Source organism: Alexandromys fortis, unplaced genomic scaffold (genome assembly GCF_014885135.2).
Source record: "Alexandromys fortis isolate MF-2015 unplaced genomic scaffold, M_Fortis_MF-2015_v1.1 scaffold_33, whole genome shotgun sequence".
Taxonomy (NCBI): domain Eukaryota; kingdom Metazoa; phylum Chordata; class Mammalia; order Rodentia; family Cricetidae; genus Alexandromys; species Alexandromys fortis.
Genome location: NW_026067917.1, coordinates 5,039,976 through 5,066,260, shown reverse-complemented (window position 1 = coordinate 5,066,260; position 26,285 = coordinate 5,039,976). Strand labels below are relative to the sequence as shown.

General features: G+C 44.7%; 2 protein-coding genes and 1 non-coding gene across 5 annotated transcripts in view; all 3 read left to right on the top strand.

Annotated features, from left to right (window-relative positions):
• Mbd5 (methyl-CpG binding domain protein 5) overlaps window positions 1–9,369 on the top strand; it is a 115,257-nt gene extending 105,888 nt beyond the window's left edge. Inside the window, exon 12 of one of the 3 annotated variants that reach the window (XM_050139943.1) lies at window positions 1,879–9,369. In XM_050139943.1, coding sequence (XP_049995900.1) covers window positions 1,879–1,950 — 72 coding nt within the window. In that variant the 3' untranslated portion in view covers window positions 1,951–9,369. The remainder of the gene's footprint in view (window positions 1–1,878) is intronic. The other 2 variants (XM_050139941.1, XM_050139944.1) reach the window with 2 other exon arrangements.
• A 7,724-nt stretch (window positions 9,370–17,093) lies between these two features.
• Window positions 17,094–17,765, top strand: LOC126500278 (KH domain-containing protein 3-like). The gene is made up of 2 exons (XM_050140013.1): window positions 17,094–17,583; window positions 17,713–17,765. Exons 1-2 carry the CDS (start codon window positions 17,134–17,136, stop codon window positions 17,749–17,751), a joined length of 489 nt encoding a protein of 162 aa, XP_049995970.1. The 5' UTR covers window positions 17,094–17,133; the 3' UTR covers window positions 17,752–17,765.
• A 6,991-nt stretch (window positions 17,766–24,756) lies between these two features.
• On the top strand, window positions 24,757–24,860 carry LOC126500286 (U6 spliceosomal RNA). Its single transcript, XR_007591298.1, has one exon. It is a non-coding gene; the product is annotated as a U6 spliceosomal RNA (small nuclear RNA).
• Window positions 24,861–26,285: the final 1,425 nt, after the last annotated feature.

Here is a 26,285-nt window from a genome sequence, read left to right as displayed (position 1 = left end):
GTAGGCCATCAACTCAACATCTTCTATGACCCGGGTGTATTCTGTCTGTAAGTAAAGAGGATCAGGTATGAAAACGATAACAATCCTAGAGCTGAGAATTACCAACTAAGGTGTACTGCTTACACTGCTGACCACTCCCTGATTTAGAATTTCAACACCAACGGCCATCTCTCACTTGATTCTGGGGCCATCTGAGGAAGGTGCTGCTCCCTTCAGCCTCTCACTTCCTGGATTCTCTGTGAAGTGCCAACCACTCCTTAGGACCTTAACATATTCCATATCTCATATATCCGTTGCATCCTGCTTGATAGTGAAGAAAGAGAGGGCACAGAGAATTGTCAACATAGCTCCTATCAGACCAGACCACCTCAACTCAAGTGGGTTAGGAAATACATTATACAATGTGCCTTCCAAGGAAAACGATAAAAATGGTTTGTTCTTTGTCTCATTACTTTCTGTCTTGGGGCATTTGGCCTTTGTGGCCACTAAGCATTAGCAACTAATGAGACAAACCTGGACTGTGTTCTTCAGAAATTCTTCCTCCATACTCCAGCAGAGTTGAAGCATGCAGGACATTGCGATGGAATTGCAAGATGTCCCCAACTTTCTTGAGAACCCAAAAGTAAAATGCCTCATGTTTACAATTGTTTGAAAGATATTAAAGCACTTATACACACATAAAACATTGAAAAACTACATATCTAAGCAAAATACCTTTTCGGGCCACATTGGACCTGCAGATTACTAACACATTGTTGTGGGTAAAGACTTTCCTCGATAACGTAACACCTCACCTCAAGTGAACTTGAGTTGTGCTTGTTTTAAAGACATGCACAGAAAGGGTCTGGAGAAAGAAGTATTCCTAGAAGTTCATGAGCATTATCTTAAAGCTTTAAATACCGTTTTTATAAAAGAATCTTACCTTTGACTAAGACAGTTAGCCTTTGCTGTTGTCTAACCTTTGTTTTTATAATTGGCTCAATATTGGGAATAGAATCTAGGACTTCGTGCATGTTTGGCAAGCACTTACAACTGAGTTAGTTCCCAGCCCTTAAACATTACATTTAAAGCATACAATTAACCCAAGCGGATTGTTTTCCTAACTCTAGTTCCTGTGACATCATGTTGATAGGTTAAAATTGGCTATAGAAGCATTTACACCATGGGAATTAGCAAATACTACAATGGTTTTGTTTCCAAATGCTAGTTTAAAATACTTACTTTGGCCACAGCTTTGGGTCTACTCTGTCTTTCGTGTCTTACTTCATTCTTTGACATGACTAGCCATGTTCCAGCTTGGGAGATCTTACCTCCTGTCACTCAGAATGTATCTGCTATCTAATGCTCTTGTACCATTCAACCCCTTTTCACTGTGATGCACAGAATTAAATGTTTCTAGTTCCTGTACTAATATATTACAGTGAGGTGTGTTAGTTATTCTTCCCAACTCATACAAACTCAAGCCTGCCCATGAATGGTCTTGGAGTTCTATTGCCTATGCTGATTCTTCTCTTAAACAAACATCCTCAGGCAGAACTACGTGTATGTAGATATCCTGATCTTTGACCCTTTGTAGAAGTTATATAATAAGTAGTGTAATGAAGAGAACAGAAGTGGATTTGGCATGCATATACCTGAGTCTCCAGGCCAGAGTGAGACTGTTGATCCAGGCATCTCTGGCTGGCGGTTCTCCAGCTCACACTGTGCTCCACGCTATTCATTGGTGTCTTCTGCTACTCAGATTATCAATTTCTACTATTGCTCAAGCCTTGTGGAGACAGTGCACAGACTTAGGTCTTCGTAAATTTCTTTGTCAGAAGTCAAATGGTGTTTATGATTTCAATCTTCCTGTTATTTTTTTTCCCACCTTATTCCCAGGTTCACCAAATCCCACAGGGTGACAGACAAATGAGACCCCCCAAGCCCAAGAGGAGGAAGATCTCCAGATAACAGAGACTGTTCCACTGGCACAGTGTTACCAAGGGAGCGTGCACAGACCCATCTGTGTGTAGGTGTTGGCATGGCCATGGTGCCATGGTGAGTTCAGAATGTAAACTATGGCAGATAGCTACCACCACCCCAGGGCGCCAAAAGGAGCAATGATGGAGATGGCTTTTGATCAGGAAGGAAAATGAATGTTGAAAACAAAACAAAACAATCAAAATCCCTGTATGAACAAAGTGATAAATGGCCAAGTGATTGCTGAGAACCGTTTTCTATTATACTAAAATTGCGATTATAAGAGATAGTCCAAATGTTTCTGAAGAATTTTCAGTGTTGTATATAGAAAATACAGAATTTCATGGCGATATTAGAAATGTAAATGTTGTACAATATTGTCATGTACAAGCATACTTAATGCACACTTTATCTTTTATTGTACAAAGAAATAGTGTACAAAAATCTTTGGTTTCTATGGAGTACACCTACCAGAGACTACCAGTGTAAAGTGATAAATAAAAATACAACCTAAATGCTTTTCTATGATAATATAACAGATGCTGGTTTTGTATTTAACGGCAAAGAAAAGGCACGATGATGTAACACACAAATCATGGCACACGCTGCACACATCGAGTGTCCACTTACAATGTCTCTTTAGCAGGAGCCTCATATAAAAGCACTAGACTCAGGTTTTGGGGTCTAAGAAGCCTGAAAATTTCTGAGTGGATTGAGGATTCACAGGCCTAAATCAAGAATTCAGAATCTCAACCATTTGTTACAATTTCACTCTTTCACAGTTTTGGACATTTCTATAATGAATTTGAGTCACTGTCCCTGCCTCCATCCCCTTCTTTTACCCTCCCCCCCCTTACAGTGAGTCCCCTCCTATTTTCATGTCTTCCTGTGTGTGACCCACTGGATGTGATTTGAGTTTCTTGCCTGAGCACGGGCGGGAGGTTATTTACTAGAGCACGGCAACTTCTCAGTGGCTACACCAGGAGGGAAAATGGCATCATCCCCTCACCCAGCATTAACCGCTAATCGTCCCTCATGGTGGACTGAGACCACATGGGCCCCTCCGCCATCCATGGTGAAATACTGATTTGTTCAATCATGTGTAAGCATGGGCCCTTCCATCATCCATGATGAAATACTGATAAGTTTAGTCATGTGTAAGTCATGGCCCCTCCATCAACCATGATGAAATACTGATATGTTCAGTCATGTGTAAGTCATGGCCCCTGCACCATCCATGGTGAAATACTGGTATGTTCACTCATGTCTTGTGAAAGTCATGGCCCCTCCACCATCCATGCTGAAATACTGCTATGTTCAGTCATGTGTAAGTCATGGCCCCTGCACCATCCATGGTGAAATACTGCTATGTTCACTCATGTGTCAGTCTTGTGCAGATAACCAAAGCTGCGGGCTGGAGAGGGATGGCTATGGCGTACCCAGAAGATATCTCCCTGTGCTCTGGCTCTAGGGTTCCTTCCACCCCTTTTCCTGCCTTGGAAAGGGGATATGGCTGTTCCACTTAGGACATTTTTTAAAACGAAGTTTTAAAATAGAGTGGGTTTTATAAAATTTAAAAACACTTAGATGAACTATTTTACTCCATCATTTCGTTAGTAAATATTTGATAGCCACCAGTTGAACTAGCTAGCTTTTCACCAGCGATGCTCAGAGTTTTTCTGCAGACAACGTCTGATGAAGTAAAGCTTCATTTCCACACATGGAGGCAAAGGCCACACGTTGCAGCCCTCAACAGACATAAGGGTGAAGACAGTTCAGTTTTTATTTTTTGTAATGGGAAAAATAAGTCAAACCGCGTTTCATGCCGTTCATTTGTGTCTTTACACAGCAGAGAGAGTAGCTTACAAAATTATGAGCAGTGGTAATTTTATCAATATTACATAACATATCAGATTTATTTTATTTAAAGAATTATTTATACCATTCACAGATTATTTTATATAAATATATATAAATGTGGCTGAAATATGTTGGTTACGTCTTATTAGCCAAATTATTTTATGTTATATTAAATAAAAAAATGTGAAATAAATGTAGAATATTGCTACATTACAAATACAAGAACCTAAAACCGTGAGTCTTCGTAAAGTGCAAGATAACGAACAATAACGGAGCACAGTGCATCTCCTGTCTGTTGCACAATTCTTTGTGATGGTGGCATAGACAAAATTGCAGGCCACCTGTTAGAGACTGACAAAAGAAGGGCTATGTTATACCCTCTTTCTTGGAACCAGCCTCTACCCAAGACCCGCTTGCCATGGTCACTCTGTAGCCTGGCACTCAGCTGCTGGGAGATTGTCCTCTCCCAGGCTCTGGACTGGACACTACTGGTGTAGGAGGTCCTTCTGTATCTGTGTTGCTTTTCACCTTCCTAATCCTCCTCTTAAACTCCTCAGTCCCGCCATGTAACAGAGTCCAGTAACTCAGGGGAAAGGAGACAAAATTCAGAGTACACAGTACACATACACCACCAGAGTCTCTTTCTTTTCTTTTCTTTTTTAAGACAGGGTCTCTCTGTGAGCTCTGACTGTCTTGGAACTTGCTCCATAGACCAGGGTGACCTCAAAGAGACAGAGATCCTGCTGCTTCTGCCTCCCGAGTGCTGGGACTGAAGGCGTACACCATAACACCCATCCTCCACCAGGCTCACTTCTGATATCAGAGTTCTGAGATTTTCCCCCGACATCTTTTACCTTTCTGTCTGTCCTGTCCCCACCCTGCCTAATGGAATACACATGGCTGCAATGGAAGTGCCTCCTACAGTGGGTATGGTGGGAGGGGGTACCAGAGGGAGGGTCCCACAGCTGCCCAAGCCTTCCTTCAGTCACATGAAGTAACCTTTGATATCGTATAGTTACAAGGTGATGTATGTGGTCTATTTAAACCTCTGATGCTTTTCTTTTTTTTTTTCCCATCTCTCTCTCTCTCTCTCTTTTTTTTTAAAGATTTATTTATTATGTATACAATGCTTCTCCTGCATGTACACTTCTATGCCAGAAGAGGGCACCAGACCTCATTACAGATGGTTATGAGCCATTATGTGGTTGCTGGGAATTGAACTCAGGACCTCTGGAAGAACAGTCAGTGTTCTTAACCTCTGAGCCATCTCTCCAGCCCTCTCTGATGCTTTTCTTTGGCATCAACCTGCTTCTTCCTGTTCGTGCCCATCGTTGTTTGTTCTCAGAGAGACGTGGGCGTGTCCATGCGCTCCGTGTGTCTACATGTGTGATGTGTTACATGGGCGTGTCCATGCGCTTTGTGTGTCTACATGTGTGATTTGTTGCTGCTGTACAGAAGACTCTCTTACTTAGTCTTGGCTTTTGCATCTTTAGACTGGGCATGTCTGTGTGTTCCGTGTGTCTCCATGTGTTATGTGGACGTGTCCATGCGCTCCGTGTGTCTCCTTGTGTGATGTGTTACGTGGGTATGTCCATGGACTCCATGTGTCCACATGTGTGATGTGCTGTATAGAAGGCCTTGGCCCTTCCTTCTTTAGACTGGCTCCAACACACCTTCTCTGGGGAATCTGAGTTAGTTCCATTAGCACCGTGGTACACTCTGCATCAGGGGACCATGCAACATTTGTTTCTCCCATGACCTCATGGTTGCTGTCGCTTTGCTGTGGGTGCAAGATACGACTTCCTCTGTCCACATGGGTCTTTCTCTTTTTCTCTTACAGTTTCATGGTTTCGTATAAGCAGGGAATGTAAATAGTGTCAGGAGTTTAGGTCCTACCATGCTGTAATACTTTTTAAAATGTTACACCTACTTTACACCTGAAAAATTGCTCACTTATGCTTCAGTTCTTCCCACAGAGCCATTTCCTTCTCTTTCTACTAAAGTCTACTAAATTTATTTTTAAATAAAAACTAGTCCTTCTATGTTAGCAAAATTTTTATTTCATAAAATAACCTTTTTTTTTTTCAAGAAAGAAATCAAGCATTAGGAAAGAAAGAAAAGAAAGCTTTGTCTTGTTTTTTTTTTTTTTTCCTTTAGAGAATATAGTAGCCCTAACTAGCGAAGGAAATTTAATCCATTCTTTCACAGTTCTGGGACGCACACAGAGAATAGACCACACATCTAAGTAGTGTTAACGCATCATTCCCAATGAGTAAAAGTTAACTACGAAGGCCTTGTGTGATTTGTCTTACAGTTTTCCAAGCAGTCCAGGACTTGTTTTTAAAATCTTTTTAAAGGAAGATTTTTGAAGCGTACTTTTCAGTTGCACTTTGAATGAAAATGTTTGACGAGCACCATCCTCTATGATGTCGTGAGCTATGGTCAACCCTTTGTAAAAACCTGATGTGGAGTTTTGCTGTTTGTCTGTAAAGTAAACCTGGTCTCCTTACTTTATAATGCAGCAGCCGTGTGGGAGGCGCTGAAGCTGGTGGCTCACCTTCTGTGAGGTTTCTGAAGATTCTCAGGTGATAGCAACATACTGTTGTGAACCATGGTGACCTTCCATGCAGGGTTCAGCCTTCCTTTGCGAGTCATACACAATTTTGCATTAGGATTTAAGACCTGAAGGATGCTTAGGATGTTAGTAGCAATATTCTGTATGAAAAGAAAGCTTAGAACTCTAAGTCCTGACTAATACGTGCTTCCTTTGACCTTTTATGCCCAAGTGACCTAACGCAAGACTCAAAGCTCTGCAGTGTAGAACATAAAGACCTGTATGAAGATGTGGACACAAGAAACCAAGCAGTCACAGCGGTCACCCCAAGTTAGCGTATCTTTTTCTTTGATTCACTCTGCCATGTTTGCATTAGCCAAAGATACAAGAACATTAGTAATTCATGTGTGTACGAAATCCGGAAGTGAGTATTAAATCAGTAAGCCGTAAACAGTGCAATCCTGGAAAATCCTGCTAACGATGGGAAGTCTGATACAGAAAAAAGTGTTGAAAGTATTATCTTCAAATATGAAAGTTAATTTGTATCTACTGTAGATATGTATGATAAGCCTTATCTGCTTTTATACACACTGTGTGTGTACCTCGATGACCTTTTATAAACCTGAAAAGTGGTTGATTTAATAATTTGTTATGTAAATACAAAGTTGTCTATAAATTGGAAAATTTGATGCCACATGGCTTCATAATATACAAATGTGTTTTTGTAACGTTATGCCTTCATGAGTTAAGTGTAAATACTTTGAACTGTCTGTGGAGGAGGGTAGTGGTTTTCATCTCACTCACCTTTCAAATGGATATCTTTGTCCAGATGATTATACCATCAGAAAAACAAAGTGGCCTGAAACTTTTCAATGTGAAAAGCAAATATGGTTCCAGTTTCCCCAAGACCCCCTTTTACATGCAAAACCGTTGAACTGTGCTAAATACCTTGTATCGTGAGATTTTTCATAAGAGATTTAATGGTCTATACCAGGGATCCACGTAGGAAACCTTCCCAAAGGCAGCTCTTCTACTTGAGAGACAGCCCACAAATCTTTCTTTGAAACATGAAAATGGGCAGAGCCCCAGCCTTCTACTGCTTTGCAGCTTACTCTTTTCTGCTTTGCTCCCGGGGGCCCTGGGAAATACGATGTCGATGAATAGACCTTAACTCTTGCTCCTCAAGAATCCCACGGGTGTTACCTCAACACAGGGCTTTCAGCACTGGTACTAGTGACACTGGGGGCCGAGTTGTCTCTGATTGAGGAGCTGCCTTTCACATTCTCAGACGTTTCGCAGAGCCTCTCCCCTCAGCCCTCCCAAGTTGTGACAATCAAAAGTGACTCCAGACTTCAAATGTCTGCTGAAGCACAAGAGGGTAGAGATTCTAATTAAAATTCAAAACAAAACACTGCCTAAGTTGAGCCCGTTTGGGACCCTGTGTCCATGTAGGGGCCATGTGTCTGTGTAAACTATGAATAGGCTTGCATTATGTAACAATTGGTAAACTGATTCCAGAAGCTGCCAAAATTGGTGTCAACTGAATGTGTCTTGAGCCACCGTGGCTAAGGAAGTGAATATATTAATATCGGCCCCCACTTTGAACTTGATACTTTTCAGGGGTGTCCAGCATCTTTTGACACTGTCATCTACAAATGCATTGAGCTACATTCATAGCTATCCTGGGGCAAAGATAATCATGACAGAGATGCCCGCTTAGAAGAGTTACCTAAGTACATGCGACTCGGAGTCTACAAGAAGACCCAGAGCCCACACAGAGTAATACTAGGATCTCTGGGGGAGTGGAAGGTTTCAAGGTGTGGGAGGTAGATGCTTTCCTTGGAATAGATGGGGTGTTTGCCTGCGGGGACCATGGTACATACGTGTTCTCTACAGTTGGTTTTGGCTTTCCTCTCAACAATTCTGACCGAAGCAAATCCGAAGATCGTAGAGGTATCGTTGCTTTATTCATTCTCTTAATAAATCTTTACTCTGTGACATTGTGTATGATACCCTGTGTGAAGCAATGGAGATTCTGGTAAGCAAGACAGGCCCATTCTCTGCCCTCACTACACCGATAGAGACTAACATGTAAGTATGATAATTGTAAGGGATGGGGGGCATCACATGTCTGCTGTCTGTGGGGATGAAGGCTTAAAGCACAACTAGTAGAAAATGAATTGAAGTTATGCAAAGTAAAGAGTGTAATACATGAGAGTATGTAGGTGTGTTAGGTACACCAGAGTAGTGCATGGTAAGGCTTGGGGCTTAAAGGAAGCAGGAAAGAAAATGCTAGAAGAGCCCTGAGAACCTGACTAAGTACATGATTTCTCACCATGTATTGATAAGGGACTGTTGCATAGACTTTTTTTAAAGTCTAGGTTTGTGTTTTAGAAAAATTATTCTGACTGCAGTGTTAAGAACCAGCACTAGTCTGGCCTGGTGTACAACCAGTCCAAATCTGAGGCAGGAAGATCACAAGTTCAAGACTGCAAAGGGAGTTCACAGCCTGGGCAACTGAGTGAGACCCTGTCTCAAATGACAAGTGAAAAGAAAAGGCCTGGGAATACCAGTCAGTGATAGAGTTCTTACCCAACGTATCTGAGGCTCTAGGTTCAGATCCCAGTAATACACATGCACATATGCATATACACACACAGGCACATGCAAACACACACACACACACACACACACAGTGAAGGGGGTAAGACTAAAGAGCACGAAAATTCTTCTGAATAACATTTTTGAATTCATAAACTTCCCAATTGTTTTATTAGAAAATACCAGCTTACCATAATTTTTCAGATTACATTTGTCAATCAGATACCATTCCTGTCTAGAGTTCTGTGTGTGTGTGTTTCTAATATAGATTGAACATTCTTTTTTATTGTTTTTATTGAGCTATGTATTTTTCTCAGTTCCCCTTCCTTCCTCTCCCCTTCCCTCCTACCCTCTCCTATGGTCCCCATGCTCCCAATTTACTCAGGAGATCTTGTCTTTTAGGTTGAACACTCTTAATCTGAAATATAAAATCCTCCAAAGTGTGAAAGGTTTTAGTAAAAATATCCTATCTTTAAGTGCAAAGTTCTGCACCTAATTTCATGTGAAGACTCACAGTCAGAAGTCAGATGTAATAAAATTCTTGTACTAAACTGCCTCAGTGTGTATGTATGTGAAAAGTACACACACACACAAAAAATTAATTTGGGATCTAATACCCAAGATGCCTCATTATACATATGCAAATATTCTAAAGTCCCAAACAACCCAAAGCCTAAAAGGCAGCTGACCCCCCAGCATTTTAGGAGCAGGATCTCAGCTGCAGTCATGGGGACACGATCTGTGTGTCCTACATCGCCTTTCTTTCCCTCCACAGGTAGGAAAGCAAACTCATTTCTATCCTGGTTGTCAGAGGTGGGGAGGTTTAAACCCTAGAACATCGTTGCTAGAGTGGTAGGACACTGACCAGAATGTTCAGGTAAGTGTGGCGCGGGTATGGACTTCCGGGATGAACACCTCGTCTGTCCTCCTGGGGAATAAGAAGCTGTGACGGAAGGCGCAAGATCCTCGAAATACAAGGTGAGCACTGAAGATTCGGGAAGGACAACAAAGCAGATGAAAGGCAATCAGGGCCCAGAACAGGTCATCTGACTGTTGGACCTCCACCCCAGAGCAGGTGAGAACACAGCCTTTCGTCATGCGAACCAGCCCATAATGCTGTATGTGTTCTGCAGACATCCCAGCCGCAATTAGTCACTTTCTGTATTCAATGGGCAGTGAGGTGAGGGGCTTTTCAAAGCTCATCCGGTTTTAAAAAATAGACAAGCACTGATAAACTAACAGATATTCAATCTGATGGCCTCTGGGCTAGCAGCTCTCCCTTCCCTCTAACATGAGGTCATGTACACAGAAGTGCACCCCCTTACACAAGCAGTCCGTTATAATGGTTACAAACTGGGCCCTAGAGAGCCCTGATGGACGTGCATTCAAAATGTCCTTCTGATACTAACTGGTAATTTGACTTGGGCAGGTTCTTCATCTGGAAAAGAGGATAATGACACTTGCCTTATTGTGTTAAAGACGGGATGACATAACACAGATTAAACGCTTAATACAAAACACTGCTAAACTGCAGCGTGAAAATGCTGACGAGCAAAGGGACCCCTGTCAGAAGGAACAGGTGGTAGACTCTGTGGGTCCCGGGGAAGCCTCTAACAGAAGGCAAGCTCGGCTGTCCAGCGTCATGCTGCCCTCTGTGGTTCCTCTTTGCAGTCCCACATGTCTGCACTGACTAAGGTGTGGGTTTTCTGGGATGAATTCCGCTACTTATGGTACTACAAGAAGAAATGGGCCAACAAAACGATTTCCCAACAAAGTACTCTAGAAATTTGTCTCTTCAATTGTAGTAACCAGAATAGAATTAGAATTGGATAAAATTTGGGCATTTCTTAGCCTCTGCCTTACAATAAAATTGAGGACAGCTCTACAAATGAGTAGCTAGACTACAAACATGTTTAAAAAAAAAAGCCAGCAGTGCAGAAATTAGGACGGGAGAGGACATATTTGCCTCGGGAGACTGAAACATGAGGTCTCAGTTCTTGACACTGAATGGTTCTGTATTAGAAGGTGCATCACCAGGAAGATCCTAGGGTGTAAGCTCTCCATTCCCTAGTCTTAGCATCTGGAAAATGAACTGAAAAGCTACCTCATAACCGTTGGAGTGATAAACTTCATACAAGCGCTATGTAAGCTTAGTTATTATTTAAGATAGTTGTATATGCAATGCTTAGTTATATCCACTTTAATATAGAAGCTAAGCTCCTGGTGCTTCCATGAGCAGACGGGAATGATACAGGCTCAAGTAAGTAGCGTAAATACAGGTATTGACCACTTTAATGGATCCTGCTGGTCACTTTTAACTGCATGTTGTTAAATGTATCCTCTTATTTAACATGAATACTCAGAGTTATAGCCAAGCTAGAGTTAAGAAGTTCCTAGAAGGTTTGATTATGAGAGTTGGGAGGATATAGTTTGGAGTGGGTTCATAACTATCCTAGGATTCGCTTTACACAAAAGACTAGCATGAAATGGATAAAGATAGTAGACTGAGAAGTGCTTTTAAAAGAGAAGGAAAGATATATATATAATGGTCGCATCTGTAAATGCTCTTAGAGATAATTTCTTGATTGGGAATTCTTGTCTAAATAGTATGCCCAAGTTGTTGCACACTGTTAAGGCATAAGCACACTTTGCTGTAAAGAGAAACAGATACTCGCCAGTGATGGAAAGGTGGAATTGGACATTAACTCCTAGACAAGGCCTCTGTGGGGTTTCCTGATGGTAAAGCTGCCTGGGTGTGGGGAAGGCTCCTGGGAAACTCAGCTGGGAGGGCTGCTCGGCTCAGCTTTCCTTGACAAGTTCATCTTCAGTAGCTTTCCTTGTCATGAAGAGAGACTGCAGATATGTCTCGTGATCCCTTTTTCAGGCTCTGCCCCCCCCACTTCCAAACACGTAGTGATTATTTTGAGTAGGTAAGTTCCTTCAAATTTCAACTTAATTTGGAGACAGGAGCTGGTGATCGCAGGCTGATTCTTACTGCTGTGGTTTATTTGTCAAAGAACAGAAAACATTTCACAGGAGCTGGGGAACAAGCATGCAGAAACTGGGCAGAATGATGTATAGGCTCCCTCTGGGAGAGCCATCTTTTGGGCAGGAGTCACTGGAGGCTGGGAACTCCCTCCTCCCTTCTCTTGTCTCTGTCTCTTTCCTATGGCCAGTGATCATGATCCCAAAGGAGCTGAGGCATCTGGGAAAGGGGCAGAACCACACATTGTCACTTTGAGTGTAATCAAAGGTCATGCCCAGAAATTGCCACCAGGAGCTCACAGACTTCTGAATGGAAAAAAAAAAAAAAAGAGATGGAAAGTGTGGTTTTGGCCTCAAGGTAAAACGATTCCCCTACCATGGTTCTCCTCTTTGTCTTACTATGTAGCCCTGGCTGACTGAACTCCAGATCTTGCTGTCTTCCTTCAGCTGGGACTGCAGGTGTGTGTCCCCATGCCGGGCTAGCCTTCTTTTCCCTAAGGCAATGGTTTCCACCCTTCTTTAAACCAGGAATCCCTGTCTATAAAATAAGAATAAAATCGAAGGTGTACTCTGTATGTGTGTATAGTGTTGTGTATCCTGCTGTTCCGTTTTAAGAGCACTCAGAAATGAAGAAACACTGAGATAAGCTGAGGATGAGTCATCATCTCCTCCTTCATTGGACTGGGGCTGTGTGCATGCACCTCCGAGGAGCCCTCGTCAAAGCAGCAAGGTTACAAAGCAGCAAGGTTACAGCATGCTACTCCTCTGAGCATTATCAGCAATGAATGCAAACGGTCAAAGCTCATGGGGGAGAGACCCAGCTTTTCTTACGCTTCGTTGGCATCCCAAGCAAATGGTGACAGATTAGCAAAAGGAAGCAGAGACTTCTGAAACATCTTGGTGTGGGAGGCCCTTCTGTATATGTGCTGCTTCTATGGGTTAATGAATAAAGAAGCTGTCTCGGGCCTGCACAGGGCAGAATAGAGCTAGGCAGGGAAAACTAAACTGAATGCTGGAAGGAAAAGAAAGCAGTCAAGAGATGCTGTGTAGCCACTGCCTGGAACAGGTGATGTGAAACCTTGCCGGTAAGCCACAGCCATGTGGCAGTACACAGATTAATAGAAATGGGCTGGTAGGATACAAGAGCGAGCTAGAAATATGCTTAAGCTATCTGCCAAACAGTATTGCAAATAATATAGTTTTGTGTGATTATTTTGGTCAAAGCAGCTGGGAATAGACTGGCAGTCTACTCCTAACAACATCTGATAACTAACATGGACTGTTTGGTTTGAGAACATTGAGATATTTCTATAAACTCAAACTATCTATCCAAATATGTCTCCCTGGATCTTAGGTCACTACCGAGCCATCACCTGCTCTGGAGAGTCACCCACACAGTGTACCAGAGAGCTACCAGAGGCCTGGGACTTCTTTTGGGAGAAAGGGAGGAAGGATGGGAGGAAGGAAGGAAGGGAGGAAGGAAGGAAGGAAGGAAGGAAGGAAGGAAGGAAGGAAGGAAGGAAGGAAGGAAGGAAGAAAGGAAAAAAAGGAAAGAAGGAAAACCATACAGCTTTCACATGGCCTCTCTGTGCTACCTGCTTCCTCTCAGCATGGTGTCTGGGTTCTAAGGACAAGTGCCCTGAAGAAAAAGTCGTGTAGGGTAGTGTTAGCCTGGCCTAGCCTCAGATGCCACGGCACTGCTTCTGCCAAATTCCTGTGGTGAGAAGAGAGAGATTCCACAACCATCCCATAAGCTTGAAGAGAATGTAATTGCATCTTGTGACAGTAACAAAAACCTTGAGACTCATTTCTTACTTCCACAGAACTTTTTAACAAAGTAAGTGACTATGAAATATCCTTTCTGCTGACAAGTATTGCTAAGATAAAAATAATTCCTAACATTCTCCAGTGAATGGAACTCAACTAGTTTCTTTTACTTCAGGAATCTAAGTATTTTAGGCAATTAGCCCATGTCACCCCAGTAGAAAGTAGTAGATCGGAGGCTGGAGAAACTGGAGTACAAGCACCCACCCACAAAGCCTTAACTATAACATTTTATTAGCCTATTTTATATATTTATAAGGTATCTGAATGTATTTCTCAAAGTTAATAGCTTACGTATATAACATATACAACCTCACACACACACACAAAAGTGTTTATACAGTTCATAATATAGAAAAATATCTTTATCAATAGCTGTTAAGTTAGATGGAGGCTCCTGTAGAGTTTGTCTTTGAAGGAAAGCCTCCCTGATGACCACTTTGTGAGGTACTATAGCTTTGGTTTGAAGGACCACCCCTGCCCCAATACCAGCAACCCATACATTAGCATATGGATGTTCAGGGTGATGTTATTGGGAGGTGAGCGGGAATTGGAGGCGGATCTAGTTCAAAGTTCTTAGATCACTGGAGGTATGCCATCCAAGGGGGTGGTGGGGGCTCCCTCTTTTTCCCCCTCATTCCCTAAATGTGTAATGAGTGCCTCCACTCTACTGCCCACTCCCCTGAGAAGTGCCGTCTCAGCACAGAGCCACAAGCAGCAGGGCCAATGACCGTGAACTTAAACCTCCAATAAGCCGAAACTCCCCTTTTCACTGCAGACGGCAGTGTGGCACAGTGACAGAAATCTGACTACCTCCATAGTCAGCTTGCCCGGGAGGAGGGAGATTCCTGGAACAAGGGGTCACTGAGTGTAGGGAAGAGGAAGCAGGAAGTAGAGCCCTTCACACACACCCTCCCCCACTGCACACCTCTTTTGGGGATCAGGAGGAGAGAGACTGCAGACCTTTAAAAGGTTGATTTCTGTGAAAGGATTTACAAGGTAGCCTTGTGCTGTGTGAGCCCCATGAACTCTCCCTGAAGGTGAAATTGAGGGGAGGGGGTATTACCATGGATTTGCTGTAATTGAATTTCTTGTTATGGCTAGTTTCGAGGCTGTGTTTTATACCAAGACTCAGTTCATGAGGATAGAGACCGACCTGACTTCTGGGTTCTTAAATCACACACTCTTAACAAGCTGTTCATGGACCGGACAAAGTGATCAAATCCATTAACCGTTTCAATACCAGCCAAAGCATCTTCATCCTTCTCAGCAACTGGTATTAGGATAGCTCCGCTCCAGGAAGAACAAGCCTCCATCAAACATGTGTTCCTGAGTGCCTGTGCCTGTATAAGGCACAGACACACACAAGTGAGCTTCAGTAGAACTAAATTTGGCCTTGAAAGCCTCTTCACCTTCTTTTGCCCACTCTGGATACCAGGAATAGGAAAGTGAGTCTCAGTCAGATTCCTCAGTCAGGCATGGTGGCACACAACTATAATCTGAGCACTTGGAAAGCTAAGGCAGAAGTGTGTGTTATTTCAGTACCAGCCTTGGCTACAGAGACCCTATGTGAAAAAACATAACAAAGACAAAGAACTCCTCAAATGAGTCTATGAAATCAAGGCCAAGTCCTTGAAACTAAACCAGTTCTGTGGTGAGAACCACGCAGATACTCTCTGGGTTTGACAAGGAGCCTTCTGAATTATCTCTGGCTCCACCCACTACGGGCGGGGGCAGCAACCTTACCTGTTTCATTGATCCCCTCTGGGCTTCCTGTTACTGACTCTTGGCACCTGCCACCACTTACTACAGATTCCTGGTCGGAGGTCTCAGCTCTCGGGGGAAACAACAGCCACAAAACACTAGGTGTTGATTGTTTTTTATAAAATGCTCTGATTCCCTCTATCAAGCTCAGAAAGTTCTGGCTTCGCCGTGTGGTTTTGTAGCTTCCCGTCTCTACCACTGTCGTATTCTGAAAGTGACTGTGTTTCTCCTTCGGAAAGGAACATGCACAGTGCTGGAGGGGACAGACTTCTGACCTCTCCTCCTATTTTGAAAGCTAGCTACGTGGTCATAACCTCAAAGGGACCTTCGCCGTGTGGACATAGGCATTCCATGGTTCAGTTGTTGTCAATCACACTTACACAGCCCTTTCTTCTGGTCCCTTTGAAGGATGATGTCTTTGTCTTGTAGGCGCTCACAGTCAGCTGCAGTTCCCAAGTGGGAAATCTGAGGCGTTTGGTGAGGGAACCTCAGGCTGGCTGTCAGGCAGCACCGGAAACAGCGGAACTGGTACACAGGGTGGCTCGCTGGGTCAAGGAGCTCAAGTGGGTAAAGCGCTGAGGGCGGTTTCTGTGAAGAATTTCCAGGAGAGAGATAGGAGTGCACGGAAGTACTTCTGTATGCGTGGCTGGAGGGGACAGTCGGGCGCACAGGGCGAGGAGGTGGAGAGAAAGCAGAGCCATTTGGAAGGATTGTTCTGTTGTGGTATACGGGAGAGCAGGCTCCTCCTGGGATGAGAGGTGGTGGCACAGACTGACGGTGTAAGCACAGGTGCTGTGTGCGTCTCCTTGTGTGGCCGTTCTGTGTCCAAGCACTGAGCACAGAGGAAAATGGTTCTCTCCTGCACTTGGATGACTGCACTGAGGTGGGACCTGATTGTAGGAAGGCCTAACTAGGTCTCTTTGACTGGTCAGACAAAATGATGAGTCTGGAAAAATCAAGTTTTGTTGACTGAGTTTTTCTGGCCTGCCCGGTTCCCGCAGTTGTTAAGTCCCAAAGAAATCACACAGAGGCCTACATTAGTTATAAACTGATTGGCCCATTAGCTCAGGCTTCTTATTAACTCGTAACTTATATTAACCCATTATTCTTGCCTATGCTAGCCACCTTGTTTGGCGAGGCAGTCACATCTTGATTCTTCTGTGGCTGGGTCAGGACTACAGACTAGGACTTCCTTCTTCCTGTTCTCATTGACCTGCCTCTACTTCCTGTCTGGTTGTCCTGCCTATACTTCCTGCCTGGCTACTGGCCAATCAGCATTTATTTAAAATATAATCGACAGGATACAGACCATTGTCCCACAGCAAAGTTCCTTCTGGTAGGTTCTGTGAATCAAACGCTACAAATAGAAGATTCACTCTATGGGCTCTTGACTTAAAAAACCAAGTTGATGAGAATGGAGTGGCTATTACTTCCAAAGGACCACAGGAAGTAGCTGAAAAAGAGAACATTTTAACAACTATAAGCTGAGCCTGGCAACACACATCTGTATTAGAAAGGCTGACACAGGCTTTTGGGTTTACTGGATTTGGAGTTGCCTAGTCTGTTTGTGACGATCCTGGTGCACCATGGTCCCTTTTAAGACTTATAAGTCGCTGGTCCAGCTGAAGCACAAAGAAGGGACCTTATTTGAAGTGGTCGGAGACTCCAGCACGCTGCCCGAGTGGTTCCATGCCGGGTTTCTGGATGATCCAAAGACAGTGTACGTGAATCCTTGGTTTGTGGAAGCGATATTTGGCAAAAATGGATACTACATCCCACATGTCGAGAGTACATCACGTACCTTGCTTCAAGTGACCCATTGGCATTCTGAAGAAGATGCAGAGATTTTGATATTCGGGCCTCCTCATTACCAAGAAGACGTTTCCCAGATGATCTCTAACTTGGTTAATTACCGCCGGCGAATGAGGCAAGAGGAGGACCTTTCTCCAGAGGATGAGACCCAGTGTCGTCTTGAGGAGGTTGATAAGGCCTCCACCCAGCTGTCTCCTATGAGGGCCGCTAAGGCTCAGGTAGAGGTGGCTGAGGCTGCTACCCAGCAGGCTCAGGACCTTTCTCCAGAGGATGAGACCCAGTGTCGTCTTGAGGAGGTTGATAAGGCCTCCACCCAGCTGTCTCCTATGAGGGCCGCTAAGGCTCAGGTAGAGGTGGCTGAGGCTGCTACCCAGCAGGCTCCGATTGAATAAGACTTTGTTTTCCCCCAGTTATTTGCAAACACAATTGAAAATATTCCAATAAAGAGCTGCATCCTCCAAAAAAAAGAAAGAAAGAAAGAAAGAAAGAAAGAAAGAAAGAAAGAAAGAAAGAAAGAAAGACTGACACAGGAGGATAGCAAGTTCCAGACCAGGCTGGGATGCATAGGGAAATCTGTTGCAGAAGAGAAATAGATGTGATGGTAGAATCAGAGCCCATAAATAGGAGGTATCAGTGGTCCTTGGTATCTTTCTATATTTTAAAATGGCTCCTTTATTTCTCATGATAATTATGAAATGAGAACCATGATGCCTCCCTATGGATTTTATCAATGAGGAAACCAGGACCAAGTTGATTCAAAGCAAAAAACTGGCTCCTCAGTCCTCATCCACCGGCCAATTCTAGCAAGACAGAGGTGACCCCTGGAGTCACCTGGCATGTACTCAAACTCGGATGTAGGCTCATTGGAGTTTGCCTTGATCGTTTGATCTTATTAAGGTTTGTCACCCACTGGCCAAATGAGAGGAGAAGCTGGAGGCTTGAGTTCTCCAGGTAGAAGCCATGAACTTATTAAGATAAGGATGTTGTAACCCAGTGGTAGAGCACTTGTCTAGCACACACAAGCATGAGTTAATCCTAACCTCCGGACCGTTGGTTTTACAAACTAATTTCCCATACAAACGCACATGGGGTTTCTCTTCTCCCAAAGTTATTTGCATCTGCTTTAATTTTTACCCACAGAAACATTCATTTCACCACACAGTAAATTAACTAACCAAACTAAGCATGTTGGGGGACTGGGGTACACATTGTCTCATGGCTCCACTTTTCCATCTGGCTGAACCACTAAGGGGCAGGGTGAGATTGAGTACGCCATACTTCCTCCTTTCTGAGCCTTGGTTTCTCTGCTGGCTCAGTAGGTCTCCATCGTCTCAAATCTTTCAGAGACCTTCAGAATATAGTATTTAATGTGTTTTAAGAAGTTAGGACTTTTTTTTATGACAGTGAGACACATCTTCTCCTGGCAGCACCAATAACTTCAAGAGGAAGATGGGCACTGAAGAGGCTCCGTATGGAGTTTGCTAGCCATTTGGGCAAGAAACTGCTCTTGCCTGGACTGCTTGATGTTATGCTGTATGAACTGGACATATGGCACCCACAGAGAAATGACTTCTGAACTTGCATAAAGGTGAGATGATGGCCCTCCAACTACTCAGAGATCTGTTGAATACGGCATTTAAGGTGTTTAATGAAAGAGGCTTTCCCTGTTAGACAAAAAATGCCAGTTTCTGTTAGCAGCAGCTGAGGCTACCTAAAGATGGATAACCACAGACTCCACTTGGATTGTAATAATGCTGACCACTGTACAAAAACTGCCCCATGTCTCAGCCACTGCCAGGGCACTGCCAAAACTTTGGATACTGTTAGGTTAACTATCCTACTCTACTTCTCCAAAACAGGTCAGTTTTCCCAAATTCCTCCTCTTTGGAAAAGCCTCTCAGACATCACGGGTCTGGTGAACAAAGGCTTATGCTGCCCAGTGCAGCAGCTGGAGATTTAATGCTGTCCTGTGTGTTAGCCCAAGACTGACAACCTCTGCCCCCAACAAAGCTATCAGGATCACCGTGGAGGATCACAGACTAGCTGTCCAGGTAAGTTGGTAAGTCTCTGTTACGTTAACTGATTCAGAGGCCCTTTGGGTTATTGTAAGAGTTATCCAATAAGAAGCTAGAGCTAATGGGCCAAGCCGTGCTTTAATTAATACAGTTTCTGTGTGATTATTTCAGTTCTGGGCAGCTGGGACTAACAAGTGGCCCCCTCCCCACTACAAACACACACACATACACATATGTATATGCGTATATGTGGTATTTATTAAACTGGCTTCCAAGGTAGGTAGGGTCTGACTATTCACACTGGAGAGGACTAGAACGTGATTGCTCAGTTCGTGGGTCTGGATGTCTCAACAGTTCCACTAAAGGCCTGGAGGATTCCTGGAGAGCTGCTGGTCTTCAGTCTGTATTGGAAGACTGAAGACACTCTTCTAATAGCTGCTGTGCAATACCACAGAAACGGGGCAGATGAACTTGCCAGTGAGCATGAGGGTATGCGGTCAAAAGGGAAGGTTTCTTTCTTTGATGTCCATTGCTTTGGATTTGCACCGGAAGATGCCACCCACATTTAAGGTAGGTCTTCCTCCTTCAAACCATCTAATCGAGAATTGCCCTCACAGGTGGACCCAGTGCTCACATTTTAGTTGATTCCAGACCCAGTCAAGTGGACAGCCGAGCTTAGCTAATTCATGACCTGATTCTATCCACTGTTTCAAGGCTGAATTGAGAGGCAGGGGAGAGAGGGTAGGGATGGGGAGCACTGAGCCAAAGGGATGTGCACACACGTGTACATGCACACTGTGACCCTTGTCTGCCTTTCCACAATCTGCTAATAAATGTGTTAACCTAAAAGAAGTATCTGTACAGACACTTGTGCATATACACAAACACACACAAATACTGCACAGACTTAAAAACAAAAATGTCTGAAGACATTAACTGCTAAAATCAGAAGAAAAAGACGTCAGACTACAAACCCCAGAGTAGTAGAAACAATATTCTGTTATTCTCTTTCTATTTTTATTTATTTATTGTTTTTTCGAGACAGGATCTCTGTAGCTTTGGAGCCTGTCCTGGAACTAGCTCTTGTAGACCAGGCCAGCCTCGAACTCACAGAGATCCTCTTGCCTCTGCCTCCAGAGCGCTGGGATTAAAGGCATGTGCCACCACTGCCCAGCTTCTGTTATTCTCTTAACACAAACTTCTAGATTTCCTGTGGCCCCAATCTGCCTTGACTAGCGGAAAGTTCAACCCCATCTTTATCCAGACTTGAAGGTCCCAGCACCTTGTGTGGCACAGGGCACTGCCAGGCTCCCTGTGTTCCTGTCCTCAGGGTTTTCCACAAGAACATACTTGCCCTGCATGGGTATGGCAGCCTGTGGGGTTCTGCCCATCCATGGGCACTGAGGGAGACAGCAACACTCATGGGATTCACACCTCCTTGGTTTGTCATGTGGCCCCTCTGTCTCAGAGACATTTCTTTCTCCTGTCTGTCTCCTTCTCTGCTCCCCCACAAACACAAGGTATGGCTACTCACTTATAAAAGAAGGAGGAAGGAAGAAAGGAAGGGAGAGACGGAGGAACACTCCACAGAGCAGGAAGGAATCCAGTATTTTACCCTCAAACCATGAAGTTACACTTACCTGCACTCAGCAGATGGTGTGAGCTTGAGTGTGGGTGTTGGGACTGCGCACGCGCGCGCACACACATATACACACACACACACACACACACACACAACCACTGCCTTGGCTGACCTCTTCCCTCTGTCACCTACTTCTGCACTGCCTAGGGCATTGTGTTAAGAATGACACCCAGTGTTAGGCCTAAGGCCTCCAGGTAGTGAGCCTGCTGTTTCCCCTCACAGGCCTTTATCCCAGGAGGACAGTCAGACCAGGGAGTATCTGCTAACAGCCTCCTCTCCTGGGGCAGAAGATGGTCTGTGGGACAGGTTTGGTGGTCTAGGGGTGGGTGAGAGAAAGGAAGAGAATATTTGGGGACTGTGGGGAGCTACAGAGCCTGGCGAACGGGGGTCAAGAAGAAGCCTGTAGGTGTGGCCCTGGCCTGGACACTCTAAGAAAGTTTGCTGGCTAATGTGTTATCTGTGTCCTGCCACCCACGGGGTTCAGGGGGAAGAGGTGGGGCTAGAGAGAGAGGATTCGGTTCTTAATGTCCACAGCCATCCTTGCTAAACCAGGCCCCACGCCTTCATCCTTCCCGGCACGTCTCACTGTTGTTCTAGCTAAGGGTGGAGACAGGACTTTGTCGCGTCAGTTCCTCTGCTCATCTCTCCAAAGTCATCATTTTAATAATGGACATTAAGGAAATGTCTCCCAAATTATGATCCAGGGACCACCCCCTTAGTGCTGTCTAAGGAGTTCACGGGAAGTGCAGATTTCCCAGAATCCCTGGGGTGAGGCTGAAAACCCAGAATCTGACACCAACTGCCCAGCCCAGGCAGTCTGACGTGCACTGCCCCTGAAGGACTACAGGAAGCTCGAACCCCTGGTGTATCCTTTGTGTGTCTGCTGCTAGGTGTCTCAGTGTGTATGTGAGAATGTATCCCTGTGTGTTGGGACTATCTGGAGTCCTGGCCTCCAGCTGCTCTTCCCTGCTAGAGATCTTTACTTTCCTTCTGATTTGAGTTACTAAAGGCTGTGTCAAAGTTGTTTACCAGCTCTGCTTCACAAGCACGTGTTGCCTTGCCTTGAGGATCAGAGGATGAGGTTTTCACCTGTTGGCCCACTTGATGGTTGGGTATCTAAGCCTCCATGGTGCTATTGAATAGGGGGCGTCTTACCAGTGACTAGAGGTCCGTGTCTCTGTCCCTCTGTCTGTGTTTGTGTGTTTCAACCTCCAGCCCCTTGCCCGAAGCTCAGGAACTGTATGGTAGTGCATAGAGCGCAGCTAGTTGTGGCGTGTGCTGCACGTGTGTCCATGTGTTTCTAACGTGTCTGTGTGCATATGGCTACATGGATGTCAGTGTGCATCTGGACTGTCAATCTATATTTGTTCTTGGTATCAGGCCTCTTCCGGTCCTCTGCTTCGGTGACCTCTGGAAGTCCTGCCTGAGGCAGCTCTCCTAGCTGCTGCTCCCTGCTTGGAGGTCGCAATGAGAATGTCAGCTGACGAACAGCAGTGGGAGGTGGCTCCTAGGCATTAGGCAATAGGCAGAGCCTGAGATCAAGAGCCCACTTTCCGTTGGCTTCTCCCCCGGGACTGTGTCCTGCTAACACCCAGGCTCAGGCAGCAGTGTTGTTCAGAAAGCTGCCGAAGCAAAGTGAAGAAGATCTCCCATAAGATCAGACTCCTCGCTTCCCATTGGCTTCCTGGGCTCTAGAAAACCAGGTGTGTGGACTTTACAGTCTCCCTGTCTGTGGCTGTCCCCTTGCCAAACCCAGAGTGACACCGAAGAGCCAGGCAAGGGCTTCGCCTCCAGTCCAGCTCCTGTGTTCACTAAACCAATATTTGTTTAGTACCGATTGCATGCCAGGCTCCTTGGGCACTCTCGGCGTCGTAATGACACGCTCATGTCAGGGTCACAAGGAGCAGGAGCTGAGCTGAATGCTTGCACGCGTCAACTCACTTGAGTCCACGACCAATCATAGCAGCAGGAACTGTTATTGCACTGGGGGGACCTTATGTGACTTTCCATGGTCCAGGAGGGAGGGAGGGGCAGGGCTGGCGTGAAGCCCAGACCCATAGTCCAGGGCCCCAGCCTCACACCTGCTCCCTGAGCAAGGCTTGTGGTAGGTCACTGCCAGTAACCTGCCAAACATTAATTGCGCGACCAAGTGTGGGAGGCAGGATTTGAACCTGTAACTGTGTAATGCCAAGGGTCCACTCAGTTTCTGTTGTGCTGCTGAAATGAGCTGTGCGTAGAAGGAGGTGACAAAAGGCAGCTGTGGGTCCTGCTGGCCTCAGCAGAGGCAGGGAGGAGCACAGGGAGCTGGGTATCTGCTGTTGGGGTGGCTACAAAGTCCTGTAGACAGTATGCTTTAAGTGGCAGGATGTTACTGCTTTTCATAGTTCTGGAAGCTGAAAGTATGAGACCAAGAGGTCAGAAGGTTGTTTTTTCTGAGGCCTCCTTGCTGTAAATGGCTGTCTTTATACCCTCTCCCCTCTGTAAGCCTGGCTCCCAAACTTTTCTTATAACACCAGTCATATTGGATCAGATACAACTCCAATGACCCCCTCTTAACCCCCTCTTTAAAGACTGTCTCCAAGTACAGCCTTCTCCTGCGGTATATGCATGCCAATAGGACACAGTCCAGCTCCACAGAAAGAGTCCCATAACTTCGACAACATGAAGCAACAGGAGAGAAGACACAAGCAATTGGACGTGCGGAATGTTGCAAGGCCAGGGTGGCAAGGGGTGGTCAAGTATTGAAGAAGATTTTGCTTTTTCGTGGAAATGACCTTTGCTACGAATGCTGCTGTGTGGGAGAATCACAGACCCAACGACACCCAGAATTTAGATATTTATGATAATATTGTGGCACACTAGAACATTCAACATTAAGCAAGCAAGCTAGCCTTCATGGAACCCCTGTTCCATTATTCAGATAAAGACAAAATGATTGTGTGCTTCTTGCCTTCACTCTGGCGAGAGTCCTCGTGGTCCCTCTTATTTGAATCTGGCTCTAGCAACCAGGAAGTAGGAAAATTCCTTCACCAGGACAAGCTGGTGACCTGGTGCTTTTATTCCAAAAATAAGTTTATTTTCCAGTCTGATCCAGCCCAAAAGAACAGGATTTGTGCTGTCGAATCTTTTAAGATGGGTTGTATTCGCTTATACTGTGGAGTATTTGTTTCACGATGCAAAAATGTGTTGCATTCTTTTATGTTGTATTTAACATAAAGCTGTAAAGCTGTTACTTTTCCTGCCTAAAACACCTGGCTGGTCTAATAAAGAACTGAATGGCCAAGAGCTAGGCAGGAAAGAGGGATAGGTGGGGCTGCCAAGGCAGTGAGAATAAATAGGAAGAACAATCTAGTCTCAAGAGAAGAGCAAGGAACAAGGAAAGGGGAAGGAGAGGAGGATGGCACGGGCAGGCTACCCAGCCACACAGTCAGCCATGAAGTAAGAGGGAAAGATAAATAGAATAAAGAAAAGTAAAAAGCCCAGAGGTGCCAGACAGTGGTGGCACACACCTTTAATCTCAGCTTTAGGAGGCAGAGGCAGGTGGATCTCTGTGAGTTCGAGGCCAGCCTGGTCTACCAGGTGAGTTTCAGGACAGGCTCCAAAACTATAAAGAATCCTGGCAGGGAGAACCCAGAGGCAAAACACAGTTAAAGAGAAACAGGGTAATTTAAGTTAAGAAAAGCTGGCTAGAAACAAGCCAAGCCAAGTCCAGACATTCATTAGTAATAATAAGTCACCACGTGCTCACTTCGACAGCACATACGCTAGAACTGGAACCATACAGAGATTAGCGTGAGCCCTGTGCAAGGACTACAGGGGAATTCCTGAAGCGTTACATATTTTTCTAGAAAAAAAACATCCTGAGTGAGGTAACTGTCGGAGGCCACCCTCAACAAACATACCTCTTGAAAGGGTGGAGGCTGGGGTTCAGAAAAATAAGTAAATAATACAAGGACATGAATAAAATGATAAAACAGAAACACAGAAGAGTACCGGGAGGGAGTTCCAGTCAATGCCGAAATCACCTGTGTTTAATTTCCAATTGCTTAAAATACCCCTTACGCCAAAAAGATTTTTAAAAATCTGTATTAACATATACAAGGAAATGAACATACCAAGTGAAGGTTGAGGGTTATATTCTTAAGTAAACATTTTGTTGCTAGAACAAGACAAGTAACGCTCACACCCTAGACCAAAATGTTCCGTAGGCAAACCACTCCCTGAGTGAAGTCTATTATTATCCCCTTAAAGGAGAAGGAACTTAGTTGGATCCTCAGACTTTTGTTTGGAGTAGAAACATATCTACTTCTCTCCTCCTGAAATACAAGGTCAGGATATTCTTGTTGACGCCTTCTGTCAATAACTTTCAGAGTGCAGAACTCTCTGGTCTAAATCTAGGTGGGACCTTTGAGGTAGAAACAGACAATAACCTTGAAGAAGTAGAGGTAGGTTTCAACTCTCTGACCTTTGGCCAAGGAGGAAATAGGCTCACAATTTTGGGGGCCTTCACAGGTAACCCAGACTCAGGAAGACAAACACGGTATGTATTCACTCATAAGTGGATATTATGTGCAAAGCAAAGGATAACCAGACTGTAATCCACAGCTCCAGAGAAGCTGGAACCTTCATCCGGTAACTGAAGGAACCAGATGAAGAGATCTGCCACCAAACACCAAGCTGAGCTCCAGGAACCCAACTGAAGAGAGGGAGGAGGTAATAAATGAGCAAGGAAGGTCAAGATCATAATGGAGAAATCTATAGAGACAGCTGAACAAGCTCGTGGAAACTCATGAACTCTAGGCCCACAGTTGTGGAGCCTCCATGGGGCTGGACTAGGCCCTCTATATGTGGGAGACAGTGGTGAAGCTTGGACTATCTGAGGGGCCCCTGGCAGTAAGACCAGGATCTATCCCTGGTATGTGAGCTACCTTGTTGGAGCCCATTCCCTATGGTGGGATGCCTTGCTCAGCCTTAATGCAGGGCGAAGGAGCTTGGTCCTGCCCTAACTTAATGTGCCACACTTTGTTGACTCCCTGTGGGAACCCTGACCCTTGGGAAGAGGAGTGGGAGGGAGAACTGTGGTTAGAATGTAAAATAAAGAAAAAAAATTAAGTCACTGTGTATGTATTTGGGAGCTGTGTGATGGGCCCCCAAAGAGCAAAAAGAAAAAAAACAAAACAAAACAAAACCAAAAACTACAGATTTGAGCCGGGACCTGACCAGTTGAATCTCAGAAGCACTACCATTCACCATCAACAAGGGATCTGCT

Excerpts from the sequence above, each read along its gene's own strand:
- LOC126500278 (XM_050140013.1), top strand. The coding sequence starts at position 17,134 with ATGGTCCCTTTTAAGACTTATAAGTCGCTGGTCCAGCTGAAGCACAAA. Across the intron at positions 17,584-17,712 it reads CCGCTAAGGCTCAGGTAGAG|GTGGCTGAGGCTGCTACCCA; the intron begins GTGGCTGAGGCT and ends GCTCAGGTAGAG.